This window comes from Natator depressus, chromosome 4 (genome assembly GCF_965152275.1).
Source record: "Natator depressus isolate rNatDep1 chromosome 4, rNatDep2.hap1, whole genome shotgun sequence".
Lineage (NCBI taxonomy): Eukaryota > Metazoa > Chordata > Testudines > Cheloniidae > Natator > Natator depressus.
Genome location: NC_134237.1, coordinates 90,585,609 through 90,608,300, shown reverse-complemented (window position 1 = coordinate 90,608,300; position 22,692 = coordinate 90,585,609). Strand labels below are relative to the sequence as shown.

The following is a 22,692-nucleotide window of genomic DNA, read 5'->3' as shown; positions in this document are numbered from 1 at the left end:
TACAGTACCCACCTGCTGAAGTGAAGATACAGATTGACAGAGCCAAAAGGGTACCCAGAAGTCACCTACTACAGGACAGGCTCAACAAAGAAAGTAACAGAACGCCACTAGCCATCACCTTCAGCCCTCAATTAAAACCTCTCCAGCGCATCATCAAGGATCTACAACCTATCCTGAAGGAGGATCCCTCACTCTCACAGACCTTGGGAGACAGGCCAGTCCTCGCTTACAGACAGCACCCCCAACCTGAGGCAAATACTCACCAGCAACTACACACCACACAACAAAAACACTAACCCAGGAACCTAGCCCTGCAGCAAACCCCGTTGCCAACTCTGTCCACATATCTATTCAAGGGACACCATCATAGGACCTAACCACATCAGCCACACCATCAGGTGCTCGTTCACCTGCACATCTACCAATGTGATATATGCCATCATGTGCCAGCAATGCCCCTCTGCCATGTACATTGGCCAAACCAGACAGTCTCCACGTAAAAGAATAAATGGACACAAATCAGATGTCAAGAATTATAACATTCAAAAACCAGTCGGAGAACACTTCATCCTCCCTGGACACTCAATAACAGATTTTAAAGTGGCAATTCTTCAACAAGAAAACTTCAAAAACAGACTCCAACGATAAACTGCAGAACTGGAATTAACTTACAAACTGGACACCATCAAATTAGGCCTGAATAAAGACTGGGAGTGGATGGATCACTACAAAAACTAAAAACTAATTTCCCCCTACTGTTACTCACACCTTCTTGTCAACTGTTTGAAATGGGCCATCCTGATTATCACTACAAAAGTGATTTTTCCTCCTGTTGATAATAGCCCACTTTAATTGAATTGTCTCATTAGAATTGACCCCCCCACTTGGTAAGGCAACTCCCATCTTTTCATATACTGTGTATATATATCTTCCTACTGTATTTTCCACTTCATGCATCTGATGAAGTGGGTTTTAGCCCACGAAAGCTTATGCCCAAATAAATTTGTTAGTCTCTAAGGTGCCACAAGAACTCATCATTGTTTTTGCTGATACAGACTAACATGGCTACCACTCTGAAAATAATACTTCTGTACCTCACAGGGTATTGAGGATAAATTCATTAATGTTTGAGTCATTCAGCTACTACAGTGACTAGGACCATAGAAAAGCATGTAAATCTTGTTCTGATCTCTTTGTGGATGAATCTTTCATGTCCACTACATGTAACACAGAATTAAATGAGATTCAGATTTACATAACACAATCAACTAATTAAAACAATCTATAAAATTATATATTTGAAGTCAATTCTCTTAGGTACTACTCACCTCTTGGAATTGCAGTAAGATTATTTCTCTCAATGGACAACACTTTTAAAGAAGGAAGGAGATCGTAAGTATGAACTTTTCTGTGTTTATCAGTCCAGTGTGCAGGTTTATGTATATCCAGTGTGACATAGTGGATGGTATTACCACTGAGATTTAGAGTTTCCAAAAGTGGTAAATTTCTAAAGCTATTTAAAGATAGCTCAGAAATCAGGTTATTACTAAGATTCAGATATTTGATATTCCATTTTTCATCTCTCCAGTTAGACCACAGCAAGATAGTAATATTATTATAACTTAAATCAACAATTGTTACTGTTTGTGATATGTCTGTGGGGATAGTAGATTTTCCAGTGAAAGAACAATTCATCAAGAACTTCCCATCCCACAAGCAGTCAGAATTGTAATAGATACCAACACCAGTCTTCTGCGATTTGGTCTCTGACAATCCGGTAAAATTCAGGCAAAGGACCACAATTATGACCTTCATATAAGGATTTGCCATAATATCTAGAAATAAATATTCAAAATTATAATAATTAAGGACCAAAGAGAAATCAGAAAAACCTTAAATGTATTTCTTTAAAGTAAAGAAAAAAAAACCTCACTGCCAGTCCATATTAAACATTCAGTTTCATTAAGAAAGTCACAATTACTTTGCAAAATGCATTTAGTCTGAAGTTGCTAAAAACTTATTTTCAAATTTTCTTACTTTTCTCACAGATGATCAGTCCGTAGCGCAGCCATTCAGAAACTTGTGAACTACTAACATCAGGGACTTTTGAACTCCAATTTCCTCTATTGTATATACTTATCAGGGAGCAAAGTCTACCAGTCATAATCTGACACATAGATGTGGAATAATTCTCATGTTTTAGTTAATAAAATACTTGTATCATCATTAAACCAACAACATATTTTAAACTAAATTTAGTACATACTGTACTTCCAAAAAATTTTAAAGCAGAGTCTAGATTTTTAGAATTTATTTGTTTCACTTCAAAAACATATGGATTAAAAACTCAACATTCTGTTTTACATATTGAAACAACAATAATTACAAATGCTGAGAATAACTTTCTTCAAGAACAAGAGGTTTTGGAAGTACATAACACTATTTTACACAGAGGCATGTAGTCTGTACTTCAATATTCCTAGAATCTCAAATGTATCTAGTAGTTAAATAAATACAGGAGCACACAAGAAATCTTGGACTTAAACAAAAACATCCAGAAAATATAAAGGGATGCAGTTAGAAGTTAAATCACAATTAAATGCACAACACAGGGTGTATATCGCATCCATATTTTTTTCAATCTGTGTAAAGTTTATGGAAGGCCACCAAATATATTAAGAAAATTTACAAATAATTAGCAAGCACCATACATATCAATTCTTAAAGGAATGAGGATTATTTTTGCTAACTTTAAATTACAAATGGACATTTTAAACAAATCCAAAGACATAATTTAACACTATTACAGGTTTTTGAGATAAGTTCTTTCAAACAGGTTTGCATTTAGTACCTCATTGAGAAGAACTCTAAATCCAGGTACTGTATGCAGTCATGTGGTCATGCACATAATTAGCCAAAGTTCTCAATATTAACCATATAATGACCACAATTTGCCCATACAGATTTTATATATACCTTTGACAGAAAGTGCTGCTAAAAACTTTTTAAAATGAAACTTCTATAAATTGAAGCCCATAAAGTATCAGTCTGCCATTAGTAATATGGGGTGAAAATACTAAAAGCTTTTCATTTTGTTTCTTTGCCATGTTGAGCTATAACACACAAGTTCTATATACCAATACTTAAAATAGCTAAGGAATTTGTATGTTTCAGGTAAATTTATATTTTAAAGAATATTAATAGGGATAACAAATATCCACTTCTGTAAAGCAATTTAAGCTCCATGAATGAAATGTGCGGTGTATGTGCAAAATGTTATCAACATTTATTCCATGTCTAAAGTGAGCGAGACAATTACTTTCACTGTTGTTTTTTTAAAACTAAACCACTGGAGTAAAAATCATTTTGCTGTTGCCATCATTCAACCTAATACCACCTCCTCCCTCCTGTTTGACACACTCAGTTATTGCATCATGTCTAAACTAAGGCCCCAATCCTGCAATCAGCTCCATATGTGTACACTCCCGCATTCGTGCAGAGTCCCACTGACATCACCAGGGCCCAGCGTAGGACTGTGACTGTCTTTTGTGACATGCCTACCACACCTTCGCGTACTGTCAGCCAATAAAATTAGATTAGACCTTACTTATCTTTTCATAAGTACCACATTCAGTGGGGAAGTTAATATGTAACATTTGTATACCTATTAGTACTAGAAATTTCTAGTACTAGTACAGCCTGTTAATAACCATTCAGAGGAAATCACTTACATGGCCTCCATTATTAAGATCACTAGTGGCTAACAGAAAGCAACACTATTTCTAACTAATGGTAACGGGTATCAGAGGGGAAGCCGTGTTAGTCTGTATCAGTAAAAACAACAAGGAGTCCTTGTGGCACCTTAGAGACTAACAAATTAATTTGGGCATAAGCTTTCATGGAATATAACCCACTTCATCAGATGCATGGAGTGGAAAAATACAGCAGGAAGATACATATACACAGTACATGAAAAGATGGGAGTTGCCTTACCAAGTTGGGGGTCAGTGCTAATGAGGTCAACTCAATTAGGGTGGAAGTGGCCCATTCCCAACAGTTGACAAGGTGTGAGTATCAACAGAGGGAAAATTATTTTTTGTAGTGACCCAGCCACTCCCAGTCTTTAATTTGAGGGTGTCAAGTTTGCAAATTAATTCCAGTTCCGCAGTTTCTCGTTAAAGTTTGTTTTTGAAGTTTTTTTCTCGAAGAATGGCCACTTTTAAGTCTGTTATTGAGTGTCCAGAGAGCCTGAAGTGCTCCCCTACTGGTTTTTGAATGTTACAATTCTTGACTTCTGATTTGTGTCCATTTATTATTTTGCATAGAGACTGTCCGGTTTGGCTAATGTACATGGCAGAGGGGCATTGCTGCCACATGATGGCATATATCACATTGGCAGATGTGCAGGTGAATGAGCCCTTGATGGTGTGGCTGATGTTTTTAGGTCCTACGATGGTGTCCCTTGAATAGATATGCAGACAGATTTGGCAACAGGGTTTGTTGTAGGGCTAGGTTCCTCGGTTAGTGTTTTTGTTGTGTGGTGTACAGTTGCTGGTGAGTATTTGCTTCAGGTTGGGGGTGCTGTCTGTAAGCGAGGACTGGCCTGTCTCCCAAAGTCTGTGAGAGTGAGGGATCCTCCTTCAGGATAGGTTGTAGATCCTTGATGATGCGCTGGAGAGGTTTCCCTTTGTTGATATTCACCCCTTCTTGTCAACTGTTGGGAATGGGCCACTTCTACCCTAATTGAATTGGCCTCATTAGCACTGATCCCCCACTTGGTAAGGCAACTCCCATCTTTTCATGTGCTGTATATTTATATCTGCTTACTGTATTTTCCACTCCACGCATCTGATGAAGTGGGTTATATCCCACAAAAGCTTATGTCCAAAAAAATTTGTTAGTCTCTAAGGTAACAAGTATAAAAGCCTTATAATTAGCAAGTTTATTTTTTACACTGGAATACATGATTCTCTCTCCAAAAACAGTTAAGAGGGTTTTAATAAAAGCTGCCATCATTCTCAAAGTGCAAAGGTTTCATTAAGACCCCAATTCATCACAATACATAAGAACTTGCATTAACTTTTAAGCATGTATTAATTCTCATTATGTAAAATTTAGGCAGATGCTTCCATACAATGCAGAATTGGGACCTAGATTACTGTCACATTTATAACTACAGAACATCTGCTCAATTTCGAATTCAAATACCAGTTTACTTAGTAACAAAAATTATTATATTTCTAGTCATTGTAAATAGCTACACTTTTTTTTTTATTTAGAAAAGTAATGGTCTCAATCACTATGGCCTACAATAGTGTTATTACAGTGTTTTGAATCCTCACCTGTAGAACACCATAGAATATTTTTTATTAAGGTACCCAAGAAAAAACTGTGTTCCCCTAATATAGTAGAGGAAAGCTAATATCAATACACCTTTGAAACACTGCATTTCAGCAACAGAAATAAAATATATTATAAATACCATATATAATTAAAAATGTAGCATAACTAGGCTGGGGCTTAGATACTATAATGCTGGGAGTCCAAGAAATACTTCTGATAAATTCCAAATTTCAGTACTGCCAACTAAATATTTCAAACATGAAAAAAATGAATAATTCTGCTGAAACAATAACTGTGAACTAATGTTGATGTATGGAAATATATTTCCATGATAATTCTGAATCTAGAGAATTTTTCTTTTTTTAAAAAACAGACATCAAAATGCACAGCAGAAGCAATGGGAAATTAAATAGGATTCTGCTGTAGGCTCTTTCATTCACATAGAATAGGACTGCATATCATATAAATGTTTTGGGAAATGGTCAAAATGCAAGCTAGTATGATATGGGATTTTCCAATACACCTACATCCATTGGCCTGCTATTGATACTGCTATTCCCAGTAGCAGAATTGATTCCATCCACAAATTTTTTTTTAATAGCTACTTAATGGCTTTCTATTGCTTCCTAAAAGTTTAATTCCCAATTTCTTCTCTAAGCTTCTGGTTGAATAAAGTATGGCACATCCTTACAAAGAAGCAACTTATTCTCCTAAAGAAAAAAAAAAATGTGTAACTTAACAGTTGGGCAACTGCTGCCATTTTCACTGAGTCAAATTATAGGTGTGCTCTGAAGCCAGAAAATCTATTATCCTTTGATTCCTATTAAGGATTTGTTACTTTTGTTTCTGTCTATGTGTATAGCTATTGTTCAGCTTTCTGTATTAATTTTATATTTACTTCGACATGATCATGTATTTGAATACATGCTGCTTTGCTACCCTCCAAAAAATAAAAAATGGGTTTTCAAAGTAGAAGACAAGCTTCTAAATATCAAAGCAGATACAATACAATAATTGACTGTCCCAGTTCCGCCTAAAATGTTGGGCACAGATTTTTCTTAATGTCTTCTTAAGGATCAAATAAGTCAACATATGCTTTTCTCTAATTAATTGAAAATAATCAAAAGAAAATTGTCAAGAGTTCATATTAATATTCCAACAGTCAATATTCATCAACTGCAAATAAAAACTGAAGCTATTTAAATAAAGATTTCACTGCATTTACAGGGCTATAGTTTTGAAAGCTAGCCTCTGTTTTTGCATCCAAATTGTGAGTATGGCTATTTGGAGATGGAGAAAAGGTTACTTGGATGTCAGGTACAGATTGTCTCTACAAAGCAGTTATTTAGATGATGGACCTTTACTGCACTCTAAATAATTACTGGTGCAAAAATGCAGGTCTGGTTGAGGGTGGGCTGAAAATCAGCATATAACACATCTATATAAAAGAAGCTAGATTGCCTTTTGGCCCCTTCCTGTAGGGTTTATCTCTAACGAACTGGAAAGATCCTTCCCAATTGTTCCTTTGTGGTTGGTTTCCTGTTACTGCCACAAAGCATGGCTCCAATGAAGCCTATGCTGCCAGCGCCTCCCTCTTACCACAGTTACCCCAAAGTCCGCTTCTTAAAGAATGATCTGCGCAACCAAAAAGAGGCTCTGTGGAACAAGTAACAGAGCTGCAAACTGTATTGCTTTATCCAAGGAATCTCTGCAGAGCCCAAGGTGGAACAATGTGCATCCTCCCAACTCTACACCTCACTCCATGCAGATTCCAGCAACTTCTCAGAGTTCTGAGGTGAGAGGAAGTAAAACAGCACTTCAGAGGCAAGGAGTTGAGGACTCTTTGCAGGATGTGCTCAGCATCTTGTAGGATCAATCCCCCAGTAAATCTCTCTTACTGGCCTCAATTCAGCAAGGTACTTGATCAAGTGTGTATGTTGAAGCATGTGCTTAAGTATCTTGCTAAATCAGACCCATTATTATGGTAAATACTCTATTGTAAATACTGAAATTATGCAACAGACATAATACTGCTGTGCTAAAAATGTTAGTAATAAATATTATAATAAACTGTTGTGTAAACAGAAATAGTTGGCATGCAATTGTTTTATACACACAAATGTAAAAACGTAAATGAACTCTCCTCATGACTGCTCTTGTCCCAGTACTTTGCGTTTAGTGTGTGGTTCCACAAGGGTTGACTGAGGTTTGACAACCCATGTTGCGGGTCTTCACTTCAACTCGGAATAGAGTTCCATCTGCACACATACAGAGCTTGTAGCGCAGCCAGTCAACATTATTAAACTTTTCCCCATAAGAACTTGGAAGTCGAGATGTGCTGACCATCACAGTTCCATTTAAGATAATGCTGTTTTCCTAATAAAAGAATAATTATACAATTTATCACTTAATAGAAGTAGGATATTTATTTCCAAAAGAATGTAAACGAATAGTTTATTTTCAAAGCTACCCTAAAGATAATAAAAGAAAGGTTATTAATTTTGTTTATATTTTAAGTCTTTGCATAAGAACTTTATTTAAAAAAAATCACGAGTGAACGTAGTGCTCATACATCTCAGTTCTGACCCGCAGCATACCTTGCTATTCCACTCATAGGCCAATACCGAGCACACTACTCATTTTGTGGTAGTTAGATGTGTGATGCACAATACAATGAGCCCACCAAGCTTATCTTCACTTGCGAACCAGAACAAACCAGATTGTCCACATCATTAACATAACATCAAAAAGCATACAGTATGAAATAATTACTAACTCAAAGTTTTTAAGTCACTATTTCAAAAGATGAATAATTAAATTATTACATTTGCTTTTATAATGCTACAATTAATTGAACTGCTACTAAACTATATTTTTATCCTGAATTTAAAGATTTGAATCCATCCAAAAAAATGAGAGAGCCTAATTTTTCTTCTTCTTGGTTTTAACATGGAGCTATTAGAAATAATTTTGTTAATTTAAAATACTTACTGCCTTTAGTTCCATATCACCATGCATGCGAAACTCAATGGTTTTGCCCATGATGAAAACACCTTCATTTCCACGAACAATGGCACGTCCGTCAACCTTTATATTTAGGTCACTGGTAGCATTGCTGGTAATCTTAAAGGGAAAAAAATATGGAAGAAGAATGAAATAATGGTAAATAGAGTTTTAGAAGTTCCATTTTTGCTTGTCTTTCAGTAATTTTGTTAAATTAGTTCCCTAAATAATAGCCACACTGCTAAAAATTTGAATATAACACAGTCAATGCATGTTGCATATCCCTCTCCCTATGCCTTTAAAGTTTCTACAGTTTTTTACTGCTCTGAACAATGAGTCATGACTAGAAACAAGGATTACCTATCTTGGAAAATTTCGGTGTCACAGTAAAAAGTTTAACTATCTAGACTGTCAGCTAACTTACACTTGCATATCACTTGGCTAGGATTAAGTACAGCCATACCTGCAGATGCTCTGGCAAACAAAGCGTCTTGCAGCCCGCCAGAGGCTTACCCTGAACAAGCCGTGAACCAAGTTTGGGAACTGCTGTGCTAGAGAATTTAGAGGAACATATAAGTTGTTTAGGTGCCAAATTTAACCTACCTTATAAGTCTCTCTTATTCTGAAAAGTGATTATATAAAAATGATTCCTCCTTACCCATCAGATTTGTTCCTTGTGTGTATTCAGAGTTAAATCTGTTTACTTAGGTACAAAAATAAGTTTACTTTTTATTCCTGTTACTTCTGCAGCATAAACATCACTGAGAGAGTGAGTTGGATTCTATTCCTTCTTGTACGTCATCAACAGAATTGTTCACTAAATTCTAAGTACACAGCCAGCTACCTGTGTAAACCTACTGAAGGCAATGGTGTTGTACAATTGTGACTAAGGGCTTGGCTACACTTACATTTTATAGCACTCTAACTTGCTGGCTCAGGGGTGTGAAAAATCACCCCCCTAAGCGCAGCAAGTCAGAGCGCTTTAAAGTGCTAGTGTAAACAGGCTCTGAGCGCTGGGAGCCGCACTTCCAGCACTCGGAGCTAATCCCCTCGTGGAGGTGGATTACCAGGAGAGCTGGGAGAGCGCTCCCCCAGCGCTTGCGCGCAACCACACTCGCACTTCAAAGTGCTGCCGTGGGAGCGCTCCCGCGACAGCGCTTTGAAGTTTCCAGTGTAGCCATGCCCTCAGGTCTTAATGTGGCCTGAAGAATCTTTATTACAGATGGTGATGTGGAAGAAAAACCTCAGAGCTTGATTTTCAGATCCCATGTTGAATTTGTAATGCTGGCAGCTGGAAAACATCATCTTTTTTACTAATAAATGGGGCACATTTGATCTGGAAGTCAATCTGACAAACATGGAACCCTGCAATGCCATTCACTTCTCAGTTTAACTGCACATAAAAAATTGTTATAATGTGCTGGATAATGTCATCTGATTATTACAAATCTATTGCCAAGGAAAAGAAAGCAATAGGCACAGGTTTTGTGTACTCACGTGTGTGTGTGGTATTTTTAAAGAATTGAGTTTTTTTAAAAAAAATCTGAATTCTCCACAACCTCTGAACAGTAATAATTATACAACAAGCTATTTCTGGACCGGTTAGCTGTAAAAATCAATAATGCTGGCGCATGAACAAACAGGAAAACTCCAATGGCAAACAGAAAAATAAATTTGGGTATTCTGGTCCTGATATGTTAGGATGGTTAGTTAAAGCATTTTATTTTATCTTAACTTATTCTCTTACTTGCAACAGTGTACAACAAAAAGAACATAACTTTATTACAACTTTTCTTCAGGATTTTACTGTTTACATTTTGCAACAGTTACTTCATGTCAAAATACTTTTTTGGTTATACTTCTGTATTTACTTGAATATGGCCAAGTCACAACACAAACTGCATTCCTACTTTGCAATAACAAACAATTCCATAATTAGCCTTTATATAAAAGAAAAAGTGAGCTATTAAAATAGTTCATACCCTCTCCGTAGATGCCTTCTGTACATTCAAAATTTTCACTCCATTTGGCAAATGAAACTCATGAGTCTCATAGTCTGTGCTGAACAAAGTATTCTGTGTCCTTGGGTCAATAAATTCCATACCAATATCACTGGTAATGGAGGTTTTGTCCTTTTCCACACTAAGTTTTGTTGTTCCTTGCTGAAATACAATCTGCAGAAACAAATCATTAAAATTATTTTAAAACATGACAAAAACATTTCTACTATAGTTATGATTAATAATAATAATAATGCAATTCCCCCATATTGTTTACCATATATGTTCAGCTCATGATGTAACTTACAGGCTGGTTATTTCCAGTAATAACCAAATCTTCATTACGCCTGCCTCCTACTGTACTTTTATATAATGGATGTATAACTCCCATGTCGGATACTTGTTTAAATCGCAGTAAGCCACTCTCATGAAACTCCATGCTGTCACAACCATTGGGCCCAATACGAATCACAGCCCAGATGACAAGTGTGATCTAAAACAGTAACACAAGCATAGTTTCATATTTATTTTAATACTACAGATGCAGGAAAACAGAGTGGTCAAAATACTTTTTTTAAAAGGAGTGTTTAATTAGTTATTACATTTAAAATAACCACAAGCATACAAATGATTTAAGTACTAGAGATTTTTACAATGGGTGTGTGAAAGGAAGTTTGTTTTAAAGAAACTATTTTCCTTTGCTTTACTATGTTTATGCTTTCTTTCCACTGAAAACACAGAAATGCAGTTAATCACAATATATGGTTATTTTTAACCCATCTCAAATATGATCTAAAATAGTTTGTAAAATATAAAAACCTACATTCTCCATACATTTGAACACTCTGAAATTAAGTAATGTGGATGATGGCTTGAGACATCTTCCTGTTTGAGATACTGGCTGTATCCTAAGCTAAATAAACTCAACGTGAAAGGTGTTTGTTAACCCAGTCTTGAGTTAAAAGAAAGGACCCTTCAGTGTTGATGGTATACTGAAATGCCTAACTATGAGGAGATGAGAAGCAAAGGTGGGTATTAAAATAGTGAATTGCAGTAGCAAATCAGAGTGCAAATTGTACAGGATGAATTCTGAAAACTAATATACAGTTCAGTTAGTAACTATACAACATTCCTGTGATCTGATGGGTTGAGAGCACATTGCATACATTAATTCAGAATAATTGTATTGAACGTTGCACTGGTAATAATTTGCATTGTTTGTCATGTACAGCGCTGGGTGTGGAAATAATCAGAAGATTCCTGTTCCTGATTAATATTAGGGGCATAGGCTTGGTTGTGGTCTTGATACATGTGGCCTCTTAGATGAGAGAATGTAAAAATAAGATTTAGCGTTTAAGCTCTTCGTGGAAGGAACTGTCTTTTTAATCTCTGTAGAACATCTTGCAATGTTATGATGCTATTTTTAATAACAACAGAGAACTTTGGGAAGAAATGGAGGAAAAAATCATTGGTCTGATTAGTCATACTAAGAAAAAGACAAGAAAAAAAAAAGATTGGGGACTTCTTGCTAATAAAAACCCCACAATAAAACACCTTGAAATAATCTTTTTGAGACTAAAAATAAGCAGGAAATGTAGGGAAAAAATTAAAGTAATCCCCCTTAATTCACTTTAAGATTGTGCTTTCCAAAGTATTCTGATCTATGCTGGAGAAAGTTTATATTTATTTAGTAAATACTCAATAAAAAGTAAAACAAGCATGCCCAAACTCACTTGCAGCCTAAGTATTATACTCACAATCAAATTGATGACAGCCAAAATAAAAAGGAGAACAATCACACAAATAGCCAAGTTGCCTTTCCTGCCCCGTAAGCCTGTTTTATGGAGACGGTCTTCATCAATTGGGATATATCCAGCCTTAAAGTTACTGTTGTGTTCTTTATTAATGTTTCTCCGCTCCACAGCCTTCTCACGCATAGACTTCTTCACAGGGCCATTAGAACTTTGCTACAGCATGACACAAAGCACAGGTAAATGGTTATTTTACAGGTAATCAAAATTTATAACAAAAGTAAGAGTTTGAACCAGTGGAATATTTGTCTGCTATCCCAATGTTTAGTTTATCTATTTTTAAGTAACACCACTACAGAGGCACTTTAAAACCAGTTATAAAGAATTTCTCGATTTTTTAAAATAACTATCTATAAATCAATGATGGTGTTGCAGTAACTAATTAAATTTCAGTTGTAAAGAATTTCATTATGTATTTACATTTTGGGACTGATACAAGATGTGCACCTTATATCTAACTGGATTATTTACAGGCAACCAAATATTTATTTTTTAATTCCCTGTGAACTACAGTGTGAGTCTCTCAGTGGGTTTACTTAAGAATGTAGAAAAGAGTAATGGTACAAGCCATAAAGTTATCTCACTGGTTGTCCTTAAGACAGAAATCCAAAAATATTTAAAAATAAAAAATTTAAAGGGACACCATCAATTTAAAAAATCATGCTACTTGTTTACTAATTATAGGTAACAAATAAGATTGCGCTAACTGAAAGAATACAGAAACAAATCTTTCAGGATTTTTATGATGTGCATTTGACAGCATTTTGTGCATAGTCAGTTTTCTCTGTTTCTGGGGGTCTTTCACTTCAGGAAAAGGGAAGAGAAAAAACATCGTAAAACCACAAAAAACTGGTAGGGAAACTCATGGGCATGTATAACTAAAAATAGTTTTAACTTATTGTTTTGAACTGACTAGATCTCAAGGTGACAGTATCACTTTCATTGATATTACTGGAGGGCAAATTAACAGGTAGGGAATACTTTCATATAAAGTATTCTCAGGGATAGAAAGTGGAAGGGTTATAAGACTCCCATATTTTTAGAGCTTTGTACAAAACCTTATGGTACCTTGTTCTTTCTCCCTATTTTTCTTCTCTTTCAATACAGCAAGATGCTATTTTGAGGTCTAATCCTGCAAACATTCTGCAGATCAATTTTACTCACATGCGAGTCTAACTTAAACATAATAAATGTTTTACTCCCAGGGGCATTCTGCGCCAAAAATATAAAAATTCTGCACACTATTTTAAAATGCTACAGATTTTATGTGTCATAATAAAACTACATAATCACACCAGTTTCAATTATTTTGGTAATTTATTTCAAAATACTTGTCTGCAAGTATGTCTGTAACACTACAGACACACACACACAAATTCCCCCAGGAGTAGAGAGTTAAAGAAACCCCTATGACAACCCTATTCCTGTTTCTCTGCCCCCCTCCTCACCCCCCTCCAGAGCCCAGCCGGGGGGGGGGATCAGATGCTCACAATCCCTCCCCCCCAGAGCCCAGCCACAGTGCCCCCAGCCAATACACCCACACCCTCTCCCCTCCAGAGCCCAGTCATGGGGACCCCCAGCCCAGTTACCCGCACCCTCTCCTCCCTCAGCCCAGTCGTGGGCCTCCCCCTTGCCCAGATACCCACACCTCTCCCCCCCAGAGCCCAGCCATGCCCACTCCCCCCCAGCCCAGACACCTGCCCCCCTCCGCCCCAGAGTCCAGGGATCCAGAGGGAGAAACAGCTTGATGCTTGGTCCCAGGTTTGCATGGAGTTTCCTGCAAGCCACTGTCTCCTTCCCTCAGCGTTCTGGGAACTGCAGCTGCCAGGAACCCTCTAGCTCCCTCTCCCTCCCTCCAGCAGTGTCTTCTATGTGTGAGCTGAGCTCTGCTGGGTCCAGCGCATTTCTGTGGGGGAAAGGAAATTCTGCATGCACAATGTTAATTTCTGCAAAATTCTGCATTGCGCAGTGGCGCAAAATTCTCCCAAGAATAATGTTGCAAGACTGGGCACATAGTGACTCCTTTCTCTCTTCAGGCCACATCTAATGTTACTTCCATGGATGATGAACTATTAGGGTATGTCTCTCCCCCCTCCCTCATCCCCTTTACCTCTCAGAGACAGATGATAACACTCCTTTGATCATTTTAGCCTCCACTACTCTGAGCGAGAATTCAGATAACTAGACTGAAAACCCAGCCTAAGTCATATTTAAACACTGTCAACAAACCATCACATTAGTACAAATTAAATAAAATGAAGCATATGATCACAATTCTATTTACAATAAACTACACAGCTGTATACTGATTTATCAACTGTGAGATTGAAAAAGACATTTACTCCTATGTTGAGATGTTACAACAAATGTACATTTTATTAACAAAATTCGGACTATGTGAATGGGAAAACCGCTTTTTCCTGTTATATAAATATACAGACACCGTTCCTATAGGTGAATCTGTATTCCAATGTACATTTTTAATGAAAGCGGCGAAGAGTCCTGTGGCACCTTATAGACTAACAGATGTATTGGAGCATAAGCTTTTGTGGGTGAATACCCACTTCAGATGCATGAAGAGTATTTCAATATTTTTAATGAGTATCTAAATTTCTGTCATTTACCCCTACCAACACCTAGCACTATATATAACAAAGTTCTATTATAGCATAGCAAAAGGCGATTGTTTTTCTTGGCTGCACACATTGTGAATGGTCATCCTTAATTTTTCAAACAAATGTAATGTGAGAGGCTTGATACAAAATGTAGTTCTTTCACTACACTTTTAATCAGTCTTGCCCGTGCAAGTAGATGGGGGGCCTTAGAAAACACAGTAATACAGCTTGCACAATGATAATTAAAACTTTTCAAAGAATCAAGATCAATTAAAAATAGAAATTAAAAATTAGTAGTCCTTTGAAGAATATCTGATTACAAACTGGAGTCCCTTTATAATAAATCTTGTATCTCTAATATTTTTAGATTTATTTAAACAAGCAGGTGCGGGGGGAGTGTTCAAAAACCTTCCAGGCCTTTACACATAATAAAGAAGCAAAAATACCATTTAAAAAAACAAAACACTGTTGCCAACTGCAAGCACTCAAAAGAATCAGGTCCTGTAAAATCATGACATTTAAAAAATCTAATGATTTTTAAGCCAATCATTTTTTCATTTCATTATTTTATTTGTCTTCTGAGTTCAGGATTCCAAACTATTCTCTGAAACCATAAGGACTAGAAATTTAGTTTAAAAAGAAAAAAAGCTGAGATGCTCAAGAAATCATTGGACTCCAGAAGCTTGGGCTTTTAACGAAAACCCCAGATATGGCAAGTTTGCTCCTGTTATAACCCTACTGATCCCAGGATATGAGAGAGAGCTCGAGGTTTTCAAGGTTGAAAGGCAAACTTGTCCCTTCCACCAACAGGAAGATGGTCCAGAAAAAGATTTTACCTCACCCACCCTCACAACTCTGAAACATTTTCAGATCACCTTGAAAGGAAAAGGCAACTGTGAAAGGGTTTGCTTGCAATGAAATTCAGCATAAATCAGGCACTATGAATTTGTGTTTGATTTTACTACTTGAGTAACAGAAAATCAATGTGCAAAGAAAAACAACCCCCCCACAAAACACAATCTCGCCACCACCCATTCCTCAAACGCCACGGACAGCAACTTTAAATACAGACAACTGTCTCGGCTCTAATTAGCTTCCCCCCCAGCAGGGAAGAGCAGGTTTTCGTGAGCCCAGCCCTGGGGGAGGGGAGAGCACGGTGCAGACGGGTTTCGGCGCAGAGCGGGGCCACAGGCTCTTCGGAACGCTGCGGGGGAGGGCGGGGCTCTCACCGCCCGCGGGCAGAGGAGGGGCTGGCTGGAGTCCGGCCTGGGGCAGGCTCGGGGTCGGGCGCTCCTCTGCGGGCCACGGAGCAGGCTCCCCTGGGGGTGTTTATGCCGCTAGTGTCCCTGCCGGTTCACACGGCCGGGCTGAGAGCTCGGGTCCCTAAGGAGCCACGGCTGGGGGCGGCGCCGGCACAGCCGCCTGGGAGGGGCTCGTCCGCGGCAGCTTTCCCTGGGGCCCGGGCGCCGCTGGGGCTGTTCCGCCCATGGCCAGGGAGCCCTGGAGGCGGCTGACCCCCGCGCGCCCCGCCGTGTGGGGAGCGGGCACAGACCTGCTCCGAGGCGGCTGCTCCCGCCGCCGCCGCCATCTTCTTCTCCTGCCGCTGTTCTGTTGCTGTCCCGCCCAGGCGGGGGGAGACTAGCGCCGCGCCAGCCGCCTGTCGCCGCTCCCTGTCCAGGGCTCGGCGCCTCACGCCGGGCTGGGCACCCCGCGCGGCTCATGTCCGGCCTGAACTCTAGGGGGCAGGGTCGGGAATTCACCCTGCCGCTCCCCTGGGACTCTCAGAAGAGCCCCGCTCGGCGTGACCCTGGCCCAGAGCAGCCTCAGCCTGGCGGCGAGTGTTGGATGAGTCTGGCACACACCCTGGCACCCTGAAATGCGGGCCCCGGGCCAGTGACAGGGAAGACGCATGAGCTTGTGCGGAAAGTCTTCTGGCGATTGGAAGTCAGGAAGTCTGTGCCAAGTTCCTTGGTCTGCTGCAGACACTGGGCCACTTTTCCTCTTTGAGGCTCAGTTTCTCAGGAGTAACCTGAAGAGAATGATATTTCTTGGAGTAGTGTCCACCTCAGGTGCCGGTGCGTCCCTGCACTGCAGATGGGAGATTTGCTGTGGCAGTGCTGGCTTGGGGCCTGCCCGCGCAGTGGGTATCTCGCTGTTGGTGCCTCATGTCGCGCGTGCACGACGCGTTCCTTCCCCACCGTCCTCGGCTGTAGACGGAGCTCAGTGGCAGTGCTGCCTCTTTGTTTTTTCTCTCTATAGCAATATTTAGATTAGTTGTAGTTTAGTAAGTCTAGTTTACTTAGATACTGTTCTTTCAAAAAAAAATTAATTGCTATCATTCCCACTCTTTCTCTGTTGGGAAACTTTTAATGGCCACGATGCCTGGCTTGCCCGGGTTTATATGCTGGGACTTGTGCCGTGAGGCGATGCCTGTCTCAGAGAGCTACTGGTGTGTCTGTTGTTTGGGGGAGACTCATCCCTCAACACTGTGCGCGCTGTACAACCTGTAAGCCAGGGCATGGCATGACAGAGATCATAGAATCATAGGACTGGAAGTTGATCTTGAGAGGTCATCTAGTTCAGTCCCCTGCACTCATGGCAGGACTAAATTATCTAGACCGTTCCTGACAGGTGTTTTGTCTAACAGGCTCTTAAAAATCTCCAATGATGGAGATTCCACCACCTCCCTAGGCAATTTAGTCCAGTGCTTAACCACCCTGACAGGAAGTTTCCCTAATCTCCAATTTAAACCACCCTTGCTGCAATTTAAGCCCATTGCTTCTTGTCCTATCCTCAGAGGTTAAGAACAATTTTTCTTCCTCCTCCTTGTAACAATCTGTTATGTACAGTAACTCCTCGCTTAACGTTGTAGTTATGTTCCTGAAAAATGCTACTTTAAGCAAAACGATGCTAAGCGAACCCAATTTCCCCATAAAAATTAATGTAAATAGGGAGGGTTAGGTTCCAGGGAATTTTTTTTCACCAGACAAAAGACTCTCTCTCTGTGTGCGTGTGTGTGTGTGTGTATATATATATAGAGAGAGAGTATAAGTTTTTTAAACAAACAATTTAATACTGTACACAGCAATGATGATTGTGAAGTTTGGTGGAGGTGGTGGAGTCAGAGGGTGGGATATTTCCCAGGGAATGCCTTACTGCTAGATAATGAACTAGCACTTGGCTGAGCCTTCAAGGGTTAACACATTGTTGTTAATGTAGCCTCACACTCTACAAGGCAGCAGGAATGGAGGGAGGAGACACAGCATAGCAGTGGCTGCAAACATTCCCTGTGGAAACTGAACATGATGAACCCACACTATCCCACTGGAGCGCAACACTCCCTCCACTTTCCAAAGTGTGCGGATGGCGGGATGCATGTGTGTGTGAGACAGAGAGACACCGTGTGTGTGTGTGTGAGAGAGAGAGAAAGAGATAGAGACGCACACTGTGTGTGTGTGTGTGTGACAGAGAGAGATGCGCATTGCCCCTTTAACTACCCTGACCCCACTCTAAGTACACTGCCTTTTTAAGTAGATTAGCAAGTTGAGACAGCAGCTGTTGCCAGCAAGCTCCCTCTGTCCTGCCCCCCCCCCCGCTCTGTGGAGATGGGGTGCAGGGGGAGAGGGACACCCTGACATCAGAACCCGTCTTCCCCCCCCACCCTCTGCACAGCAAGCAGGAGGCTCCTGGGCGCAGCTCCAAGGCAGAGGGAAGAAGAAGCACATGGCAGTGCAGGGAGGGATACCTGAATTGCCTGGCAATTGATAGCTTGCTGGGAGGCTGCCGCACAGGGAACTTAGGGGAGCTGATAGGCGGGCTGCCAGTTGACCCTGGTTCCAAGCCCTAGCAGCTAGCTCCAACGGGCTGCTCTTTCTGCAAGCAGTGGACAAAGCAGGCGGCTGCCAAACAACATTATAAGGGAACATTATGCAACTTTAAATGAGCATGTTCTCTAACTGATCAGCGATGTAACAATGAAACAGTTAACTGGGACAACGTTAAGTGAAGAGTTACTGTACTTGAAAACTGTTATCATGTCCCATCTCAGTCTTCTCTTTTCCAGACTAAACAAACCCAGTGTTTTCAATCTTCCCTCATAGGTCACGTTTTCTATACCTTTAATCATTTTTGTTGCTCTTCTCTGGACTTTCTCCATTTTGTCCATATCTTTCCTGAAATGTGGTGCCCAGAACTGGACACAATACTCCAGTTGAGGCCTAATCAGTGCGGAGTAGAGCGGAAGAATTATTTCTCGTGTCTTCCTTACAATACTCCTGCTAATACATCCCAGAATGGTGTTCGCTTTTTTTTGCAATAGTGTTACGCTGTTAACTCATATTTAGCTTATGGTCCACTATGATGCCCAGGTCCCTTTCCGCAGTACTCCTTCCTAGGCAGTCATTTCCCATTTTGTATGTGTGTGCAACTGATTGTTCCTTCCTAAATGGAATACTTTGCATTTGTCTCCGCCTCAAGGTGATTTTGATGGAAAAGTCCCTTCAGCTTTCTCCTCAGGGACCAAAATCAACATCATCAGATGGTTCCCCAAACAAAACCTCTGCTCATGTGCGTGCTCAGTCTTCCAAATCGTCCAGGAAGCAAGCCATGACCTTCCCTCATAAGGATACTCAGAAAAAGAAGAGGTCCTTGGGGAGGTTGCTATCCTCAATGCTGAGCTCAACTAAAGTTTGCATCTTTGAGGCTCCAGGTTCCTCTGGCACCGTCCCTCCTCTGCCAAGCCCCCCCGCACCGGCACAGGCTCGAAACACCACTCCTTCATGGCATCGACCACCCTGGTGTGGGACTCGGCACCGAGACCTGTGCCACTAGCAATGCTAGCACTAACTCAATCATTGGCACCGATGGACAGACTGAAAATGGCACTGACAGTCTCAACCAAGGCTGGCAGCAAAGCAGACCACATCTGCACCAACAGCACTGCCGTCACAGAAACAAGCTGCTCTGCAACAGTTTCTACACCACAAAGACATAGAGGTCTCTTCAGTGCCACAGTTGCCGTTGCTCGGCACTGAGGGATCTCTGGGCCAACTAGCACAACAGCTATCCACTCCACCTGCTCCCCAGCCCATCTCCAGTGATGAAGGAGGACTTACATGGGAGCCATTTCTCTTCCCAGCACTCTTCACCCACAGAGCAGAGACCTCCATGGGATGCCATTAAGACCAAGTCCTGCCAACCTCGTGAGATGCAGCAGTAGTATGGGCAACCCTGGATTTGTTCTCCAATGCCCTTTCCTATGCAGTGGCCCCCCTGGGACCCCTGGCGGCATATAGGGCTCACTACACTAGACGATTCCTACAATTCATGGTGGGGCTCAATCATTACCAGTACAGAGTACTATCCTTTGGCCTTTCCACTGCCCCTTGAGTTTTGTCCAAAACCCTCACAGTAGTGGCAGCCCACTTTCGAAAACAGGAGTGATGATCTTTCTGTACCTAGATGACTGTCTCCTGAAAAGTACAACTGAGGAAGAAGCGACAGGCATGGTGCAGACCACCATCACTTTGTTCCAGACTGGGATTGTGAACAAATGTACTGAAATCCACACTGACCCCCAGTGCAACAACTGGAATTCATGGGGGCCTACCTCGATTCCACACAGGCCAGAGCATTGTTGCCCAGCCACAGATTCATAACACTAACCAACTTCATCTCGATAGTCTCCAGCAGTCCTCAAACGTCCATCAGAACTTGTCTGCAACCATTAGGTCATATGGTGGCTATGACATTTGTCATGTGACATGTGAGACTGCATATGCGTTTGCTACAGAGCTGGCTGAGCACAGTGTACATTCCCCTCAAACACAGTCTAAACAAAAGAGTAAGGGTACCTCCAAAGGGCATTACATCACTACATTGGTTGATGAAGCCAGAAAACATATGCACATGGATCCCTTTCCAACACAACCCATCGTCATTAATAATCACGACCAATGGGTCACTGATAGGCTGGGGCGCTCACTTGGACCAGCACACTGTACAAGGCAGATGGTCAGCGATGGAAACCCATCTTCACATCAATCTTCTGGAGCTCCGTGTGGTATACAATATGTGCAGACATTTCCTTCCAATCATACGAAACAAGTCAATCTGCATACTGACTGACAACATAGCATGCATGTTCTATATCAATTGCCAAGGAGGAGCTCGCTCCCATTCACTCTGCACCGAGGCCATGAAACTATGGAACTGGTGCATCCACAACATAACCATCTCAGTATCTTACCTCCTGGGGTGCCAGAACATGACGGCAGACACACTAAGCAAACATTTTTCCCAGGAGCATGAATAGGACATACACAACAGTGTTTTCCAATCAATATTCCAGGAATGGGGCTTTCCATCAGTGGATCTGTTTGCATCAGCAACAAACCACACATGCCCACTCTTTTGCTCCAGGGCGGGTCTAGCACCCACGCCTTAGGGCAGTGGTTCTCAACCAGGGATCCAGGGTAGGTTTCAGTGGGACTGCCAAGCAGGGCCAGTGTTAGACTTGCTGGAGCCCAGGGCAGGAAGCCGAAATCCTACCGCATGGGGCTGAAGCCCAGGGCCCTGAGCCATGCCATCTGGGGCTGAAGGCGAAGCCTGAGCAACTTAGTTTAATGGGGCCTCCTGTGGTGTGTGGCCCCATGCCATTGCCCTGCTTGCTACCCCCTAACACCGGCCCTGGCTTTTATATGCAGAAACCTAGTTGTTGTGGCACAGGTGAGCCATGGAGTTTTATAGCATGTTGCGGGTCGGAGGGGGGGGTATACAGAATATGTACCCAGGAATCCATCAACCTACACCTCCATGGGACTTGAACCTTGTACTTAAATGCCTCACCAGAATGTCCTTTGAACCTTTAGCGACCTACTCACCTCTTCATCTGTCTATGAAAGTCGCATTCTTGGTCGCGATCACCTCTGCTAGTTGAGTCAGCGAAATCGGGGCATTCATGGTCGAGCCCCCTTTCACTGTGTTCACTAAAGACAAGGTCACATTGCGGCCACACCCAAAATTTTTCCCTAAAGTGTTGACATCCTTCCATATAAACCAACCTATACACCTTCCCATGTTTTACCCAAAACTGCCTGGGAACCTACAAAAGGCCATCCTACATGCACTCATTGTCAGACGAGCCATAACATTTTATTTAAACAGAACCAAACCCTTCCAGAAGTCCCCAAGACTGTTTATTTCCACAGATGAGTGCTCTAAGGGATGTGTAATATCAACCCAGTGACTATCTAAATGGATCTCGACATGTATCCAACTTTGCTACCGACTGCATAACAAGGAACCTCCACAAGGGATCAGATTCCACTCTACGTGTGCCATGGATATGTCTATAGCCTTCCTGAACAATGTCCCTCTAATAAACATATGTAGGGCTGCCACAAGGGCCTTAGAGCACACCTTTGCAAAACACTACGCCATCACCCAAAGATCTATGTCAGACGCTATATTAAGTCTTACCGCGCTCTTTCTAACAACACACACAACTCCAAAGCCCCTACCGTCCACAGTGGGGCACTGCTCTACAGACACCTGAAGTGGAGCATCCACAGGGACACTACTTGAAGAAGAAGAGAAAGTTACTCCTCACTTAGTTCAGTAACAAGGGTTCTTTGAGATGTGTGTCCCTGTGGATGCTCCACTACCCACCCTTCTCCCCTCTACTTCGGAGTTTGTGCCTCAAGCTCTGCTGTAAAGAAGGAAATGAACAGGTCAGGTTGGGCACATGCTACATGAGGTGCCAACGGCATCGTGAGACCACTACTGTGCATGCACGCCCCTACTGAGCAGTGCTACCGAAAATCTCTGATCTGCGGCACAGGGACACACATCTTGAAGAACCCTCGTTACTGCACAAGATGAGTAACTTCCTTTTCCCTAAAAAGAAAAGGAGTACTTGTG

General features: G+C 41.1%; 1 protein-coding gene across 1 annotated transcript; it reads right to left on the bottom strand.

Moving 5' to 3' along the window:
- Positions 1 to 4,833: 4,833 nt before the first annotated feature.
- Positions 4,834 to 16,648, bottom strand: SGCB (sarcoglycan beta). The gene is made up of 6 exons (XM_074950091.1): positions 16,325 to 16,648; positions 12,104 to 12,313; positions 10,654 to 10,839; positions 10,329 to 10,520; positions 8,335 to 8,466; positions 4,834 to 7,719 (listed from the first exon to the last, which is right to left on the bottom strand). Exons 1-6 carry the CDS (start codon positions 16,358 to 16,360, stop codon positions 7,519 to 7,521), a joined length of 957 nt encoding a protein of 318 aa, XP_074806192.1. The 5' UTR covers positions 16,361 to 16,648; the 3' UTR covers positions 4,834 to 7,518.
- Between the last annotated feature and the right edge of the window lie 6,044 nt (positions 16,649 to 22,692).

What these genes read in the sequence shown, in the direction of transcription:
- SGCB (XM_074950091.1), bottom strand. Translation starts at nt 16,360, where the DNA reads ATGGCGGCGGCGGCGGGAGCAGCCGCCTCGGAGCAG. An exon ending in GAGCAGCCGCCTCGGAGCAG is followed by an intron (nt 12,314 to 16,324) that starts GTCTGTGCCCGC and finishes GTCATGCTGTAG; the next exon opens with CAAAGTTCTAATGGCCCTGT. An exon ending in AGAAGGCATCTACGGAGAGG is followed by an intron (nt 8,467 to 10,328) that starts GTATGAACTATT and finishes TTTCCCTTTAAG; the next exon opens with ATTACCAGCAATGCTACCAG.